The 20,048-nt window shown below is 37.7% G+C and overlaps 1 protein-coding gene across 4 annotated transcripts in view; it reads right to left on the bottom strand.

The window, feature by feature from the left end:
- The window catches only part of Meis1 (Meis homeobox 1), a 146,152-nt gene that overhangs the window by 47,079 nt on the left and 79,025 nt on the right, over positions 1 to 20,048 (bottom strand). For all 4 annotated transcript variants that reach the window (XM_013022570.1, XM_013022568.1, XM_013022567.1 and 1 more), the window contains one exon: positions 15,925 to 16,070. In XM_013022570.1, the coding sequence (XP_012878024.1) occupies positions 15,925 to 16,070 (146 nt within the window). The remainder of the gene's footprint in view (positions 1 to 15,924; positions 16,071 to 20,048) is intronic.

The following is a 20,048-nucleotide window of genomic DNA, read 5'->3' as shown; positions in this document are numbered from 1 at the left end:
AGCATTCATTCTACTGCCTATATAACTTCTCTTCCCTCCATACTCATAAAAATACAAACTTGTTCTTATTGTCATATAGGTCGCAGGGTCCCAGAGACATCTAGGAACATAGGACCTATACAGAGAGCCACGGCTCTGGCTGACCACAGAGCTGTGGTGTTCACTGTTGAGAAACCGTGGTAAAGTCAGGGCCCCAATGAAATCATGTGGATTTCAGCTTCCATTCTCATCAGTCAACTGTGTATGCAAGGCAATTTCAGGAACAGTAAGAAGTCATAATTTTACACGTCAGGTTATGGAAGTGGAGAGTCAAAGAAGCTGAAAGTTATGGCTCTGAATTTTTTTTTCCAATCTATACTTCATTGTACACTAAGATTTCTGTTAGATCTTTAAGCTTTTTCTGACCTACTCCTTTTATCTGTAAAATGGGAAAATAATTATTCGGTACAAAGTTGCATGCAAATTAACCATGTAATAATTATTAATAGCTTATGCCAATGCCAATCAAATGGGTTACTTACTTATAGAATGAGTTTTTTTTCTTGTGCTGGTACTAGAGCTTGAACTCATGTTCTCATTTCGCATTTTCTACTCAAGGCTGTCACTCTACTACTTGAGCCATATCTACTTCCACGTTTTTGCTGGTCTTTGAAAATAAGAATTTTTCAGACTTTTCTACCCTGGCTGGCTTCAAACTGTGATCCTTAGATCTCAACCTCCTGGTTAACAATTCAAATGTATATGTTATTTCACACAAGCAGAATTGACCATTTGCTCCCTCAGCACCTTTTGAGAAGTCAAGTGATGAATGTTGCTCAGATCTCATGGTTTTCCAGCCCAATATGAACACCTTTCAGAGACTTAGGTGCCTGTGATTTTAATAATTGATAATATTTTCACTTCAAGATATGGACTCAATGGGGAAAGTAAATTAATTGACTGGACTAAATCTCTTGCCAATCCTTCTGATACATATCAACTCATTTCTTCCACGTGTTCCTCACTCTTTGCAAGAGAGAACAGCAATACACACACACACACACACACACACACACTGGTAAAATTGATGCCTTTATTTTATTTTTATTAGCCAATTAAAATACTTGGTTTTTTATCACAATTCTTTATGGAAATCTGGTCCTCCTTCCATCTATCCACAATAAATTATAAATGCCCACACCAAAAAAAAAAAAGAATACGCACAATGCTGTCAAATGTATGCCTCTCCCTAATTTCTGTTTCTAGGTCCCATGGCTTGCCCTGAGAGAAAGCACACAAGAGAACTCACATACTGTATTTCAAATGGAGATTTTATGTAAGCTTATTTTTATAGTGATTCCAAGAGTAGCTGCTCTGCTTTTTATCTATGCAAACTGGAAATAAAGTAGGCACCCTGCCAGCTCCCTGACAGCAGGCCAGACCCGGGCTGCCATGGGTGACTCCTACAATGACATCTAAGGGATCCAGAAAAGAACCCTGACTAATGGCTTTTGGATTCCTCATGACCTTTGATCCTCAATGACTTGGACCAAAATAAATGACCTAATTTCAAGAAACTGCATCCACTATTTGAACTCTAATAAGTGAGAGAATTTACCTGCTCACCAGTGATTAATAGATATGCACTAGTTATCATAATTCCTTAGATCTTAGCCAAACTAGAGGGAATATTGTTTTCAGATGTTCACTTCTGAAAACAAATTTGCTTTCCAGGATGCTGCAAAGTTTGAGAATGACAGTAACCACAGCAGACACAACACACAAGACAGCAGAAACACAAAAGGTTTTCCCAGAGTGGGTGTGGCTGGTGGGAAGTACTAGAATCACATTTGTCTCTCTATCACATGTACACATCACTTTAGTACTTTCCAATGCTATTATAACTTGCTGACAAAAGCTACTACATTTCCAGGCCAGAGAAGGACTTTGGGACCTGCCATTCTCAAAGGATACACACATATCGCTTTATGCCATAATAATGTCTATGTTGGCAAATTATATCCAGAACACTGAGGCTAGATGGGGTGAATGACACCCTCATCTGTATCGCTCAACTTGAACATCCAAATGCACTCTCAACTAGCCTGGAAGAAATAGTCTATACTTCTGTATTGCATATTTAGCCTACTAGAGGCCCAGAGATTCAATGAAAATACTTTGATATTCAAAAGGGAGTTCTTATACATTACAACAGCAATGGTAACAACTGAAAATTGACAAAGGAAAAACAAAACACTTTAGACGGGAATAATGATAATGATTATGTCTTAAAGTTAGAGGTAGGGACCAAGAGTATAAGAATCAAAGGTAAAGAGAAACAATCATCTTCCTACTTAAAAGTTGTTATCTTCCTTGTATTACTTGTATATTTGATAGGTGAAGTGTGGTCTATAGATCCAAAGCATCAACATTACTGGGAGATCCTGAGAAACCCAGAATTTCAGGTCCCAGCCCCTCTGAAACAGAACTTCATTGAAAATAATCTCCCCACATAATCTGAATGCATATGCAAGTTCAGGGGGTCATTGCTTTTTAAAAAGCCAAAGAATCATCGATTCTGTCATAATTTCCCTGTTCTGATTTTTTTTCAGAGAGTAGATTTTGGTTCTTTTAAAGTTACTCTTCATACCGTCCATAAATCTCCAACCACACCCATTGTTAAACCTCCTGATACACATGCAGAAGTGTTGTGAATTTAAGTGCTAGGTGGTAGGAAAATAAAAATCAAGAAAGTATCTTCTATTCAGGAACTGAATAATCATTCTGCTTCTCCATCACCTTAACTGGGCAATATTTCCAATGATTGATTGGAGTATCATGTTTACATACAGATTTTTCAATACCCAGAAACTGCCTGCTTGATCCTGGGTAAAGAAGGAAGTTGAGTGATTATCTTCTGAGTTCAGACAGCACAAGAAGATAAACAGGATGCTTCAAGTCAGCTCAACTCCTCTCCAACCAAGGGCCTTCTCTTCCCAAATTACCAAGATATGATATCAACCCTCTAGCTTATTTTGGGTGTGAAACTCTGCATTTTTCCCCTCTCACACATGATCTTGCCTCCATTCTCTTTCTGTCTCTAATAGTCAACAAACCAATATGATGGCTACATTTAGTTTTTGTTAAATTTTAAGTGGTTGTACAATGGAGTTGTCATTCAACAAGTCAGATTAATAATACAATGCATCTTGATCAATGTCACCCCCTCTCATCATTCTCCACCAGCATTCCCAATAACATCCTTCCATTTAAATTATTTCTCTTGATGTTTGTGATGGATTTTTCAAAATGTGAACAATGGATGGGAAAACAACACTTCAGTGTTACCAACAGGCCTGTCTTCTTGTTTTTGGAGGCTAATTTCTACCACTTACAATACTAGAGTAATACTAATACTCCACCCACTGCGACAGCCAACCTTTGTGACATGTTACTCCTGTTAGTTCAAATGTAAAATACAACATGTGCAGTCCTAGAGATTAAGTGAATTATAGTGCCACATTTGAATGCTATTTTAGATTTTTCCAAAGGCTCTGAGCATCTACGCCTTAATTAAATTTAATTTGGTTTTCCACAAAGAGTGCTATTGAACATATTCACTTCGCCATTCACATAAGCTCAAAATACATCATCTTCATCTCCCAACTACAGCCTTATGAAGATGTTTCCATGCGGGAACATTCCAACCTGATTTATGGTGCTATTGCAACAACTAAGTAACTAATCTTCCAGTATAAATGTACCACATAAGAACAACCTAACTGAGACATATAAATTCCACATATACTTAAAAATATTATTGTGTGTAATTTAATATAGCAGAATGTTTCTGAGCCTACCACCTTCCATGCAAAAGCAGTTTTTCAAGCATTAATACCTAAATGGGTCTTAGACAGCACATCTGTCATGCTGTCCTGAAGTCTATGAAGCAAAACCAAGACTATGCTGGCCTATTGATTTTTCTAGCATTTGCTTTAATTTACTTAACCATTGAGAAATCCATCAGTACATAAAGGGCAACTGTCCATTACTGCCTCATTTGCAGACATTTCTTCCCCTCATTTTTGGGGTTTTTTGGTAAATATTTCCCTTAAATTGCTATGTGTTTACAGTGTAAAAACGAATTAGGAAAGTGCTCGCACCTGTTTCTGTTCGGTAACGGCTGCACTGAGGTATATGTAACGTGCTTAAAGATAGAATAAATATCTAGACATTATTACATCTCTGTGCAAAGGGTGGTAAATTAGATCCTAATTACATTAACAGGGACTCTGCCTCCCAGCTTAAATTTTACATGAGCACTCTGGTTAAAAAAAAAAAAAGAAAGAAAAAAATCCACAAGCTCTGCTGTGGTTTCTTTATGAGCTGGTGATTACAGCTACTTCCTATGCGGTCACTAAATATTCTGTTTACAAATAAATGAAGAAGCTTTGAGCCAACTTGCCAGGGTAATAATCTATTTCTTTTTCTGTGTGTGCCCCCCTCCTTCTTCCTAACAAACCCTCACCACATATGCAAGGCAACAATCAGGAGCCCTGGCTTCATCTAATTACTCCATCACATAATTTCACAAATTGCTTTGTCACTAGGGAGCCAAGTGCAAAACACGCTCACAGTGGGATTTCAGGCAGCAGCTTTCATTTACTACTCATTCCTTGTTAAATTAAACACAAAAACACCAGTTGTGTGAAAGAAGTCAAAAAGAATGCTCGCAAATGAACCAGACCCGTAGATCTCCTATTCACCATTTTACCAAATGCATGGTTGGCCATAGGCAACTATAACAAGAAGATCCTTTTGCCTTACCCAGTTTTATTTCAATGTCACTGCTACAATCTACCCTCAGCCAAAAGGCTAAGAAGAAATGGGCTTCCCTAGGAACTACACACCATCATCTATCAACAGGAAACGTGAGTTTATAGAATGAAAAAAAAAGAAAAACCTGTGATACTCTCCAGCCCCTCTCTTCTAGCCCCTTTGTGCTGGGTGAAATGCCTGTCCCAGATTCTCACAGAAGCACATATATCAGCATTAGAAGAATCAGACTAAGTCCTTTGAAGGTATAAACAGTGTGCCTTGTTGCTATTCTGGCTAGAAAGTAGGAACCAAAATTCCAGTCATCTTTAAGAGTTCTCAAATGAAAAGATCAGCAGTTAAGTCTGTGCAGTATTCAGTGCTTCCCTTTTTAAGTATTAATGCTGCCCATGTTTCTGAAACACATCAAGATAAATGCTCACCCAGGGCAGTGCGGATGTGGGTGGAAGGAAAAGGGTGTACAGCGAGTGACATGACTAGAGGGAGTGAACCTGAGGTTACACTCCTGGAAGCTGACATTTTTATATCAACAACTAAACACAGCCACTGGTAATTAAAGGTATTGCTTTGTAGCTCAGGAGCCAATGGGGTCAGGTACCATTTTACATCACAAACCAGTCCGTTATGCATGTAGATTTGCCAGCATTATCTGCACTGGGAGAAGGAGACACATTAGCAGCAGCTGTCTCTCCGCTTTTACACTGAAAATCCTATTCAGACAGACAGGTGGAGTAATTTAAAAGCCAATGTGGTGCAATTTCGATGTGACTAATGTCACTGCCTACTAAAATGCCACCATTACCACTGTTTATGGAAACATTACTAAAATTACATTTTATTCATAAGAATTTTAGGATTCTGGTTATTACTAGCTTTAAAATGATCAGACCTTGGTGTCATACTCCAGAGCGGCAGGCTTAATTCTCCAGGGTTTAAGCAGCCTTCTCTGCTGAGAAACAACAGTTGGATTGTAGGTTCAAAAGTAATCGGGGCTGCATAAGCAGCTTTCTTCTATCAACATAGAGCAAATTAAAGACATAGCTCAGCTGGGCACCAATGGCTCACGCCTGTAAACCTAGCTACTCTGGAGGCTGAGATCTGAGGATCAGGGTTCAAAGCCAGCCTGCGCAGGAAAGTCTGTGAGACTCTTATCTCCAATTAACCACTAGAAAACTGGAAGTGGTTAGAAACAAGCAAGAAAGAAAAAAAAATTTGAATACTTATCTTGGGGTTCATTTCACCTAACATCAACTTAAATGTCCCTCCTCCACGGGGCAGGGCGGGAGTTGGGGGGGAGATGGGAAGGGATGGGAAGGGGAAACAAAGGAGGAGGCAACAATGCTTGATAAGAAATGTACTCATTATCTTGCCCATGTAATTGTAACCCCTCTGTACGGTATTTTCACAATAAAAAAAAAATTAAAAAAAAAACATTAGTGGCACTGTGGCTCAAGCGGTTGAGTGCTCCCTTGAGCTCAAGAGCTCAGGGACAGCACCCAGGCCCAGAGTTCAAGCCCCACGACCGACCATAAAATAAAACAAGACATAGCTCTTTGATGTCCTGGCCACATGACAGACCAATATATATAATATTATATTTAACATATTAGATTATATATTTTATATATATTATATACTATACATACACACAAATATACATATACATATATACATATATATCTGTAAAAAACTAAATTCTGCCTTAGGAGTTTTAGTTAGAATTTGCATAAGGAGAGATTCTCCACCCCCCAAACACTATCAGATATAATTAATAACAGACATAGGTAGAGATGTGCACATTTCTGTAAGGAAGGAGGAGCAGTTGAAAGGTGCTTAAAATCTGAACTTCTAACAGTTCAGAAATGGTAAAGGTTGTCATGAACTATCAGTAGTTGACCTTTTGTCTTTTAGTATGGAGAGATACATCTAATCAAAGACCTATCCTGGACCCTTACTGGTAACCAGGAATAAAATATTTTGTTTGGTTGGTTTTGTTTTTGCCTATACTGGGGATTGAACTCAGGGCCTGGGTGTTGTTCTTTAGCTTTTTCATTCAAGGCTGGAGCTTCATTTCTAGCTTTTTGGTAGTTAACCTAAGATGGGTCTTGGGGACTTTCCTACCCAAAATGGTTTCCAACCATAATTCTCAAATCTCAGCTTCTTGAGTAGCTAGGGTAACAGGCATGAGACACCAGTGCCCCACCATTATCAAGTTTTATGCCAAACACTTTGGCTCATGCTTTTACAGTAAAAAATACTAATTAGCTGTGGAATGAGATTATAATTAGACCTTTGAATGCCCACAATAGAATGTGATTGTGTCTATATATTTGAGAGGAAACTTAGTAGAAACCACATGAAAATACAAGTCAGTAGATCCTGGTTCGAGTACAACCAGTTCCTTGATTTTGATTTTGAGAAAATCATCCCATCTTCCTTGCAGGATTATCTTCAGATTCATGATTACATGAAAACAGTAAGCTTCAAAGCATCACAGAGATACATACTATCAGTTCATTTGGCCTTTTCATCAGTTTTTTTCTTTGGTTGCTAAAGGAACAAAATGATGCAATTTCACAATAGTGGAGCAAAGTAACATGACGGAGGGAGGAGATAATCTTATTTCTTTTGAAAATGAAGTCATTTTTGTGGATTTCCTTCCCGATGAAGTTTGCAGGCTGACTTTTCTTTTCCATAATAGATAAAAATTATTCCTAAATTTCTGTAAACTATACTTAGGAACAACCTTTGTGATCTCATTTAGGATGAATGTTCATGAGAATAAATGAGCTCTCCTGGCCTCTGGACTTCTCAAGAACTTCTAAGATACCAGATTCTCAGGGTCATTGAGTCAGGACAAATGAGAGCATTTGGGGGCTAGCAGGATGCTAGCAACAAAGTGGATTGAAAACCAAGTAAAAAAAAAACTGACCACAGAATATTAAGAACTGAAAAACAAAGACTTTTATGAAGTTCAAGTTCATACATATTGCCTTTTTTATGAAGACATAATGCACATTGGACATCACAGTTCAAGTACATACAAAAATTCACCATTACCGAATATTGCAAATAATATAGGGCCAAGTCATTGGTATCTAATTTGCTGTTAACATTTATTAACATCAGGTCATTTCAGGTCTAACCTGTCTTTAGACAAATATTGGTAGCTATGTTCACTGGAATATAATTTGCCAGGAGAAGACATTTTTCAGAGCCTAGATAAAACATAGACAGAAAGGTCTTTTAAATGTTAAGGCAAAAAAAAAAAAATCCTGACATAACCCTTCCACTACATTTTTTCACCAGAGACTCCCCATTGGTCCAGCAAGACAAAGGTGTCCTATCTGAGAGCCTGCAGTGAGCATCAAGCCCACTAAATATGTGCACTTTACTATACTCAGGGCTCTACAAACAGAGAGTCAGGTTCGAGCAACACCAAAACACCAGAACCCGGTCTCCTATAACCGCTGTGATGTGAAGCTATAGAATCAGTCACCCTGCTACCTTAGAGAACCAATCAAATAATTTTTGCAACCTCATGGAAGTCTGTGTATCCTAAGTAAGCATTGGTCAGGGTTTTGTGCCTGAGCAATACAGTCTCTTATAGAGGTCAATTATTTCATTGTCCTCTGACATGGATTGACATAAGCAGAGATAGAAAAAAAATTGAGCCCTAATGTCTTATTTAAGAGATTAAAAAAACTAAAACAGATTGGTTTTAGGACTAGTAGTGAAGGAAGTGCTTTAAAGAAGTTTGTCATACAGAACAATGTTTATATGCCAGTATATAAGAATACCAATACACACACAGTCATAGTCATATACACACCTGAGTAAGAAAGACTGAGATAGGATGGTATGTTAGCCCCCACATACCATCCTAAATTCCATGACATCTAGAATTACTTCTACTGACAAACACAAAAGAGAACACTAAATTTTTACTTGACCTTTTTAAAGTAAAACCATCAGATTCTTCTAAGGTTATGATGTCACAGATTTACTGTCCTATCCTTATTTCCTTGTTCTCTTGTAGCCCCCTGCCCTCATTTCATTGTTACACAGGTTTTAGTTTATCAACTTCTCCTGCAATCTGCCAGGAAACAGAAAGAAGACCCATCCCTCTGAAACCCAAGGTCATACTCTGTAACAGAGAAGATGGCAGAACAAGACCAAGATGGCAGACATGGGCTAAACCGCCATCTTACCAGTGGCATGCTTAAGATACTAGCTCTCTTTCTCTATTTTTTTATCATCTTTACACATATAAATATGTATGTATGCATGCACACTTGAGTTTACCTCAGTTAAACTTAACTCCATGCTTCAAACAAAATAGCTTCTTGGAATCTTTTCCTTCCTTCTTTCCTCCCTCCCTCATTCTCCTCCTTCCCTTCTTGCCTTCTTTCCTTCCTCCCTTCCTTCCTTCCTTTTCTCCTTCCTTTTTTCTTTCCTTCCTTTCTTCCTCTCCATCCTTCTTCCTTTTTTTCTTTCTTTCATTTTGTTTGTCTGCTTATCTGTTTGTCTCAAACAGGGTTTCAATTTATCTAAGTTGCCCAGGCTGACCTTGAACTCTTCAGTTCTGCCTCTGTGTCCCAACTGCTGGGATGACAGCTGTGTGCCATCACCTGATGGCTAAGGGTCTTAAACGTGAAGAATGTAAAGTGATTCATCTAATACAAAATTCCTAAAAGTTGGCTTAAATTTCTCTTTAAAAAAACCCATGTAGCCACACATATACATGTACCCAATTGTTATCTGAGGATGAGCAGTTGCATATTCATTGAACAAGTTTGGTATATTATCCTGGAGAACATATTGTCACTAATTGGAATAAAAAGAACACATGATGTTGATATATGCTTTGAAGTATAAATGTCTGGCTAGTGTTCAAACAATCATGTGCAAAGGAACCATCAACCTAATAAATCCTGCTTAGGTGGCCACTTTTGTTTTGAACTTAATCTTTTATTTAATTAATCCAATTAAGAGGCAATCAGAAGGGCCAGTGCTGTAGCTCAGTGGCAGAGCACTTGCCTAATGGCCCTAGTTCCTAGTGAAAAAACAACAATTAAAAAGAAAACAATATATCAAGAAACAAATGATTGTTTTTTTTCCTTAGCTTTGGAAACAGAAGGAACATTTTTATAATAATTGCCAGAATTTATAATAACTCTATGAAAGTTCCATAGAAAAGCACTAACCACCGATGAAGTTAATAAACATCTAATTTCACTAAGCACAAGAATTACAATCACAAACAGAAATTAACTTAGAGTCCCTACCAGAGCCCTTTTGTTTGAGTACTATGTACCTGGATCAATGGGCAATTTTAAAGTTGGGCTTGTGTTTTTACTTTCGATTGTTTTCCCCAGTCTGCCTCTTCTTCAATGGATGGTAATTACCCCCAGGTCAGAGGTGCATAGCCAGGAGTGGGGGAGAAAGGTTGGGCCAATGGGATGGATGTAGGGAAGGATGAGAGAGAGCTTTGCCAGGTCACTAATGGCCTCTGGGGCAACAACTTGGAGAACAGGCTGATGCTTTCCCCTTTGATCTTCTAATTCACAATAATCATTAGTATTAACTCTGATTCTTCTGGGTGAAGAATTCCAGCTGTAGCCTTTTCAGTTTACCTGACCTAAGAAAATTCATCACCCATTCCATTAGGATTTCAATAACTAGCTAAGAAAAAGAAGGCAGTTGCCCCAGAATCTGGAAGCCACCCGCATCATGATTAGAGTTTGTAGAGCATATCGTAGAAGAATTAGAGCATTCCCATATTCCTTCAAGTAAATAAGATAATCTATTCCAGTTCTCTCTGAAAACAGATGATTCCCAATTGAGTGAGAAATAACCAGAGTCCTGATGTAATCAGAATTGAAATATACTATCTTCAAAGTAGCAGAGATCACTTAAGATTAAGAGAGTTTTTTCATTCAAGCCTGAGTTACTTTCAGCAAAACATAGCTTTGGTCAGAGGAGATGGTAAAGGACAATTATTTATAAGGAGAAGAAAATCTCTACAAAGATATTCTTCTTATATATTGAAAAGAGATCATATAAAATGTTGTATATGAACATCTGAAAGGAAAACAATTTCATTCCTTCCTATAAATTCCCAAGTATTTTAATTTAATGGTATATTTGCAGGAAACACAAAGTAGAGAATGACTCAAAGTTACCTGGCAGGCTAGGGATGTAACTCAGTGATAAAGTGCCTACTCAGGCCTGCATAAGAAGGCCCTGGGTTAGGTGCTATGACAATGCCAAAACAACAACAAAAGAATTCCTGCTTATTGTCTAAAAACCACTTCCCTTGGCCCAGACACTTGAAATGGAAGGTGGATTAGGTCTAGTCTTTAAAAGGGATTGTCTTTCTCAAAAGCTTTGTATTACCCTGGCTGGTATTTTAGGCAAGAATTCATCCATCTATGTAGTTGATCTTTCCCCACTCAATTCCTCTCGAGTGTCCCACTTCTTTCAGAACAGGTAGCTGGAGAAAGGAAGCAATCCATGAGAAGAAAACACCATCTACTGTCTACATATATGGCTACCTACAGGTTCTTTTGTCTTTTGACCTTTCACTCACCTTGATCAACAAAATGGATTACCTGAATACCAATTAGGAATACCTTTTTCATGCAACAATAAACTATGATTTAAAGGGTAATTGCTGTAAGCTTGCAAGCAGAGATATGACACTAAAATGTCTCCAACAAATCTTGTTACCAAAAGCAAAACCAATGAAGCAACATCTGTCTCTTCTAGAACATTCAATTCCCAATTCAATTCCATTTACTCCATCCTTAGAGTGGCAGACCCGCAGGGCGCTTTTCATCTAATAGTGTATCTATGGAAACGCCTTTCTCAACCTGGAAGATTCTCTAGCCTTTCATATTGGCATTATCCATAATAAGGCAAAAGTCCTAAAAATCAGAAATTGCTGGCATAAATTTGGCCACCCGCATACAAAAATATTTTCCATGCTAGAAGTTCACACACATCAATAGTGAAATAAAAGAAAATAAAACCATACAACAAATAATCTGACTTAAAAACAAAGTTTATCTCCATTGTAAAGTTTAACCCAAATATACAACATCAGTGAAAAGATGGAGGGTCAGAATGTGAATAGAAAAATCAGTTCACCTAAGGGATCATCTTTCCTAGTGAAATTATAAGATCGCTACTTTAGTGGTCAATGCCAGATAGTGAACCTGGATTGCTCTTTTCAGCAAAAGCTGACAGGATTTGTTTCAAATACTTCCATTCTCCCTAACTTTCAGGGTACCTGGGACATACAACCCATTTTGTGCAGGAAAAAAAACAGTCACTGTATCTTTAAATAAGAACTACATTAACCACTTTTCTATTTAGATTATATTTAAAACTTAAATATGAGAGGGTAGGCAAACAAAAAGAAAAAGAACCCTTGATTTTAACCTTGAACATTATATATGTTACTTTTTTCTTATTTTCAGGAGGCCCTTGGGTATATACCTTTACAACACAACTGGTAATCTGCGAAATACTTCTAGTTTAAGCATTATGATATGGGATGCTATTTATTGTTGGAAAAACATCCAATATCCTCAAGAAGGAGAAGAATTACAAAAAAAATACTCTGATATGACATCAGTCCTTGAATTGGCTGTGACTCACAGACAAATATTAAGTACTTAGTAATTGTTTGCAATAATTAATCTTCAAATGAATGCAAGCACTTCTATTAATAAATGCTTTTTATTTCCTTTCTAATTTTCTCTTATTATCTAAATCATGTCAGTCATTCTTTTCAATTGTAGGGAATCGTTTCACTTAAGAAACCTTTTCTACTTATCAAGACTGGCAAATGTTCAGCTAAATCTAAACTGGGAAATCTACCACACTGAAATTCCCTTTTACTCCATAATCACCAAAGTTTAAAACTTTGTTTCCTTTTCTTTTATTATTTTCATTATACAGGAGGTCTGCGCAGTTCAGCTTGCTAGAGATTGAGTCCAAGAACAAGCCTTTAGTTCTCTCTTTGGAGTAGTAAAATGTGCTACTGATTAAGTCTACCTAGGGAAAACTTCAGGGTAGCGCCTTTTCTTTTTTTTTTCTTTTTCTCATGCAGCTTGGGTTGGAAACCCAGAACAGTTTTTATTCACATCCTATTTTACTCCTCTGACACACTAATACTTAAAAGGCCTTTAAGAGAAGGTTTTTCAATGAAAAGATTGATCCATTTTTTTCAAAAGCAAAAAAATAGCAATTTGCTTTCAATAAGGTGTATGAGACTTTGTGCCGTTGGGCATTTTAAAAAGATTCACTTATAATTTGCTAATAAATTGTTGTTGCTATTGTTTTAATTAGCCAGAGTTTCAATTGCTCTTTTATATCAAGTAAGATTTGGAAAGGATTTTCTAGATAAATTGCATTAATCACATAGCAATAATGTGATCATTTAACATGCGTACATAGTCTTCCTAATGAAATGTGTGTCCCTGAAGAATCTCTCAGACCCTAAAGTAAAGTTACTAAAGGATGACTACTACTATGTCAGTAGTTACACTTGGAAAAACAACAAAACTCCCTTTCAATCCCACAGCTCTTTTTTTTTTCCATAGAGTTTATTGGAATTAGCTCCTGTCCAAAAGTACATCTGAGCAGTTCAAGCATTCCTTCAAGAAAAATAACAAGAAGGGTGTTCCTTGTAAATGGAAATATATTTGTTTCTTGACACTAGAGAAGAGAAGGAATCTTTTTCATTGAGGAGAAATTCTCATGTCTCTTCTCTTTGCTCTTCAATGATGTTATGAGAGTGATTAGCTTTTTAGTGACTATTATCATTGCTCAGTATTTCTGAATGAGCAGATGGTATTAGGATGGATAAAGGCGTTGGAAACACTCAATGCAAACCAAAGGGTAACTTGGATAAACACTTATAGAAAGCCAGAGAGACAGGAGGAAGCACTTTCCCCTTCAGGATAGTAACATAAGCCAGGAGAGACCCTACAACCAAAGGCAAATCAGGCAGCTCATGAATGATGTCTACTACAATCACCCAAGTAATCCTTACCCACAGAAGCATAGAAATGTGGACAAAACCACACTGATTATTAGAAAGGCTATTTTTTGTTTTTAGTTTATTTTTATAAAAAGGTACTATAGCTCTCTGCAAGGTTCTTCACAAGCCTATGGCCAAGAAAAGTTGGCAGGTGAATAAAATACCTTGCTTCTATCTTTCCTGATTCTGTCTAAACTGTTATTTGCTTCTATTCTATTCAGGGACACCTCAGCTTCAAGTCAAGCCAAAGCTCCTTGGTAGACTAAGAAAATCTATTCACTTTTCCTAGTAGGGTAAACAATAGAAATAGTTTGGTTGTGAGTTCAGTTCCATCTTGCCTCTTTTGCCTTACTCCAGAGAAGGTCAGCTGGTTATCTCTGATGATAGATTTATCAGAATCCTTACATGAGCACCTCTGAATAATTGTCACTTTTTTTCTCTAGAAGTCACACTTATTTTACACCCTGTAAATCAGGCACACTAGGCCTCTACTTCAGTAGTGGTTGATGTTCTTCAACAAGAAACCTGCACAAGGCATATCTCAGAACATCTACCTGCATGCAACAAGTGTCCAATAAGGAATGGTACTTGCATCAGGCTTTAGGGAAACCAGACATCATGTTGAAATCCTAACAGCTAAAACAACCTGAATCTTTAACTAATTTCCAGCATTAACCAACTCCTAACATTTAAATAACAATGACCAGTACCATCTAGGGAGCATTTGGAATCATGGTAAGAAGAAAAGGAAGGAAGTAACTATTTTTGAGCAATTCCTATTAGTCTAAGGTTTTATCTTATTCCCCAACACTAGGAAATACAGATAATTTATTCTCTAAGTGTCGTTGGAGGCAGAGCCCCTATCCAGAGGATCTGAAACCAAGGGGCCTTCAGCTATCCCCTGAGTTTGTCTTCTTTGAACAAGAACAACTAACTGAGGAACAGAGCTTGAAAAGTGCACAAAGGGTGAAAGCCATTAGCCCCCAGACTTGGTTGTGATGATGTACAATTAACCTTGATATTTAAGGGGTAAATGACTTCAGGAAGAAAAATCTATGCTACAAATAGTAACATAAAAGATTTGTTCCTGATATGAAAAAATGAAGTTAAAAGAGTTTTTAACCTCCATTCATCTATGTTGTACAACCCGTCTAAATTCATCCCCTTTCCCCTGGTCAACAATTTTGCTGATGTTTTAAATATTATTTTACCCATAAGTTTTAATGTTGGCTTCATCTCCTTAGATGTCATTTAATCCATATGTACTTACAAAAATATCCACCAAAATATTATGATTATAAATATTTTGAACATGAAATTCATTCAGAACAATAACCAAACAAAACAAATCCCCTGGTGGCCTAAAACCCCACATCTCCACTTTCTCACATCTCCAGGAGAATTCCTGCAGTGAAAACAGCAATACTCACACAGACAATATAAACTGTGACTCTGCTTGAAAAGACACAGGGGACTACACAGGAAGCACTGACTGTAGATTGCTGTTTTCCTTTACAGTTCTGAATGCAGGGACAACTTTCACTGGGGAGTTCTGACTCATGAATGTTTTGTCATGGAAGCTGGTATATTCAAGCCACTTTAACAGCAAATTATGTGATTGTCTAGGCATTGCAACATGATTTAAATTTTTGTGGACCATCCACCATAAAGGTTGACTAGGGCATTGATTATAGCTCATTTCTGTCTCTCTGGGGTGGATCTCACTTTCTTCACAGAGAGACCTGGCTCTAAGTACTTCACAATTACACTTAGAAAAGCAACATTATTCATATTTCACACTTAACATCACCAGTGCATATGAGCTCCTAAGCCTTAAAATTTATGAAAGTTAACCAAGTTGCAATAGTGAATTTCAAATGGAATTCCTCATTCGGGGTTATAAATACCTAGGAAACAGTGCTAACACTTTGGTAAAAGCTGTGGGAACACAGTGATTTATGAAATATTCCAAGTTGAGAGGGATCATTTTTTTTCCTCTATCAAAACTGGTTCATCGCCCATATTTAGTTTACATATGTCATTTAGAGTCCACTTACTGTTAGATGCTGGAACAGCCACGCCCTCATGATATTTGTGGCTACTTTGGGAAAGATGCCACGCTTTTTGTGACGCTTTTTGTCCTTATCAGGGTCATCATCGTCACCTGTGCTGGGGGAAGCTACACTGTTGTCCAAGCCATCACCTGCAAACATAGTGAATCAAATTTTGACTGATGCTACCTTGACATGCTTTATTCAAATAGAATGCCTTTGGATATAAACAAAACCAAAAGAGCAATTTAAAAGATTCATAGTTTCTTTGGTACTTTTTCTTTTCCTTTTTTTTCCAAGACAGAGAAAGAACAAGGCCTAGGCTCAAAAGTAATCACGTCTAAAGAGCTTTTTCCAAAGAACAGTACTAAAGGTCAAAGGGGGAAAATAGCCAATTTCTTTAGTGGCTTTGTTGCCATGGTAATTACTTTGTATATAGGAGTTATGGGAAGTGTACCTCTAATTGGGGAGTTAAACATGGTGGCAGTTATTACTGATGTTATGGTCACTGCCTGGATATTTCAAATCCACATATAGTCGTTGATGGCAACTTGTGAGTTTTATTTAAGATATCAACTATTTCCACCAGTGGTCTATCTTAAGACTAAACAAGGATTGGGTAGGCAAGCCAACATATAAACAGTTTGTCAAAGGCATACTTCAGGTAAAATGTAATTTTTTATAGTAGGAAGAATATCAGGTTTAGTAAAGGGAAACCCTCTTGCATAATTCTTTCATTAGAAAACAACTGCTATTTAAATAAAAGAAAGCAATGTTAAAATGAACAGTAAGTTAGAATAGATGAGACTAAAAATCCAAGCAGGTTCAAAAATGTCTTCTAGATTTTAATTTTTCTCACAGAAAGTTAACTGGTAACATATTCCTCTACCTTGGATCCTGTATTTTTCTGCCGATTTTGCTGTAAGATTTAGATTGTTTCTCCTTGAAAATATTTTGGCTCTATGATACAATAAACTTTAAAGTGTAGTATTCCTTTTACAATGCCATTTTTATAAGAAAAAAAGTGAAATTTCCACCCATATTATTACAATGTCCAAAATAAGGAGGCATTTTTTTTGTCTTGACACCAAAGTCAAACAATGGATTCGACTAATGCAGCAGACTAATTTTACCATTACTAAGTAACTAAGCTCTGTTAAACATCCTCCTCCAACAGCTACCTGGGCCCCCACTATTAGAGGGAGACTAGACAGGGACTGGTTCATTGTGTCCCAGAAAGAATAACCACTACAGCCAGGCTTGGAAATGTGATAACAACACACCATAGAGCACTTCTCCAATGGCTAAACACTCCATTGGAGAACAGTCTACATGCCCTAAGAAACCAAAAATTTGGGTAAGATGTTTTCTGGCGTCTACACATTGGAACTAACCTCAGATTCATTTGCATGGCTTCATAAACTTCTCTATTTTTCATCCCTACCCCTAAGGTCCTACATATGAAAGAATTTCCATTTTGATCCCAGTATTCCAGTCTAACCTAGAGTAGCTATTGTTCTTAGCAGCTCCTGCAGAAGCTACACCATGCCCTCCAAAAATAAGAAAAGTGAACCCTTCAATATGTTCTTACACTACTTTTGATTCAGTTGGACTGAGCTAAAGCTGAAAACTTTGCAGCTTGAGGAATAGACTAATTTCAACATTTTTCTTAACTGTTACAGTAAGGACATGGATGCAAAACTTGTGCAGAACTTCTCTGAGATTAAAATTTATTCATTTAAAATCCATAAGTTCATTTTTTTAAAAAATCTATATATGTTGAGAAAGTTCCCCCCAGAATCATAGCTTGGGTTCTCACAGAAAAAGGTTACAAAGACACCCCCTACAACCCAACTTCAAAGCCATTATACATCAAGTCCAGTGTTTCCTGACTGGCTTAAGGTCATGTGACTGGACAAGGAGGTGTTGAGCTCTAATACCTACTTCCCCAAATCAATTGTCTATCACCCTACCCCATTCTTTATTTGTATAACTGAGTGCTTTATGAGAAGTCTCTTTGGATTTGCCTAATAAATTCTTTGAAAGTCCAGTACTTAAAGAGGCTTTTTATACAGAGAAGCAATTCACCATATAAAATAACAATTCATTAAAGAAACATGAGAAAAGAAAATAACTCTACTGCATTTAAAATTGCAATGGGCCAAGCCACTCTCAATATGCACAAGATAAAGGAAAGAAACATATTACTGGATCATTGATTAAAAATGAAAAGCCTCAAACCTAACAATACTGCCCCCCCCCGACTTCCAGGATTGTTTTCCTCCTTAAAAAATAAAATAAAATAAAAATAGCCTTTTTATCCATCTCAAACCCCTTCAGATTAATTTAGCAAGCAATGCCTAGTGCCAGCCTAGAAGAGAATTCATTGATAATTTATGGAAATATCTACTATAATCCAGTGGAGATGACTTTTTTTTTTCCAGCTTTGTGCATCAATAGATAATCAAGGCCTTAAAGCAGCCTTAGCTTCCCATTACCTCAGGCAAAAGAATTCCTGAAAGCCTGCCTTGAGGGCACCTGAATTATATACTCCATTAGGAGAGGAAGGCTTTCTGCATTCCATGTGTAACACTCACCAGAACCTTTCCTGTTTATTTCTGCTGTATGAAAGCAGAAGCATTAGGAACAGAATTTTTTAAGTGAAGACTTATGTAGATACAATGGAGAAACCCTTCAAGCAGGAGCCAGATCACCCCCTTCGGTCCCTGGCAGTGACCTCTTCCGAATAAAAGGTTTCCATTACATCATTAGCTCAAGCCAAAAACAGCCTTGGCTTAATGCACAGTTTGTTCTTCCTACTGTTTTTAGGCAAATACAGCTACTTTACTCCCATCTGGGAGGGAAATGACACTGCTGGGTTGTAATCTAAGACAAGATTTTCATTGGAAGCAAATGCTTTCAATCCAGTGTAAATACTGGTGCATGTTCAGAGAAGACTAAAACAATAAACCCTGGGCCTTCCCGACACAGTGAGGGAAATGGAGAAGATGGAGAAGGAGAAGAGCATAATAAAACAGACGATTCTAAAAGCAAACACTTTCATAGATTTTAATAAATTGTTTAACCTCTTCCACTTTCGAAAATTGAAAATTGATCTCAGAACGTCTGGACCTTAGAGGAGAGACTAAATGGTCAATTGTACCTTTAACATTTCCATTCACTCTGCAATTTGATACAGTCACCTCTCTATGCGGTCTCCAGAGGATTTATTTCCTTTCTTAATTTTTTAAAAAATTTCTTCTTATTTTTTTTTAAGATCACTACACAAACTTGGTGGACCGCTGGCCAACCACACGGCAGCAGGCAGCCGCTCTGAAGCACATTTGTAAAATGTCAGCAGTGACTTCATTCCTGGAGCTGACTTCTCCTGCCGCCAAATGAAGGCAAACTGAAAAGGTGGAAATAATCATAAAAATGATGCTAGTCCATAAACAAGCTTACAGCCTCATTAGGATAGCAGTAGGCTCCAGTGGGTGATTTATGCTCGTTTTGCTGATGCTATGAGGAAATGCCATAGGGCGACTTTAGCCAACTGCTAATGGTTTCTGACAGCTTCTTAGCAACTAGTGCAAGCAACGTTGTGGCGTTTGCTAGTGACAGAAACCGAAAATGTCATATCATCTGCCCATGTGTCATGAAGACCGTGTGGCAATTAACTAGTAGGCCAGTGACTGAGGGGCCAGAGGCTCCTGGAAATGGCCTTTGGCAATGTGGAGGGAGTGTTGGGTGGGTACCCTGTGCTCAAGGCTCCACATAGGGAACAGAGGGATGCAGAAATCCACTCCCTGCAACTTCCTGGGTTCTGATGAGACCCAGCTAACTCAAATCCCTCCTTCAACTGACTGATGTGACTCTCTAGGCTCCTCTCTCTCTCTCTCTCATTCTCTCTCTCTCTCTCTCTCTCTCTCATTCTCCTCTCCCCCCCCCCTCTGGTATAGGATCCAGTACTGTCAGAACTCTCTACCTAGATCGGCCTGCTTTACTATGATGAGCCCAAATAGCTGCTAATTGGCCATACCCGGTTCTGTACTTGTGGATATGCTGGCTCTTTCTCTGCTCCCTCACAAATTAGTCTAAAAGGATTTAAGATCACTGAAGCAGATTCATTG

The sequence above is a fragment of the Dipodomys ordii genome, unplaced genomic scaffold, assembly GCF_000151885.1.
Source record: "Dipodomys ordii isolate 6190 unplaced genomic scaffold, Dord_2.0 Scaffold63, whole genome shotgun sequence".
Classification (NCBI taxonomy): Eukaryota; Metazoa; Chordata; class Mammalia; order Rodentia; family Heteromyidae; genus Dipodomys; species Dipodomys ordii.
Note: the sequence above shows the minus strand (reverse complement) of the source record. Positions and strands in the feature narration are given on the sequence as shown.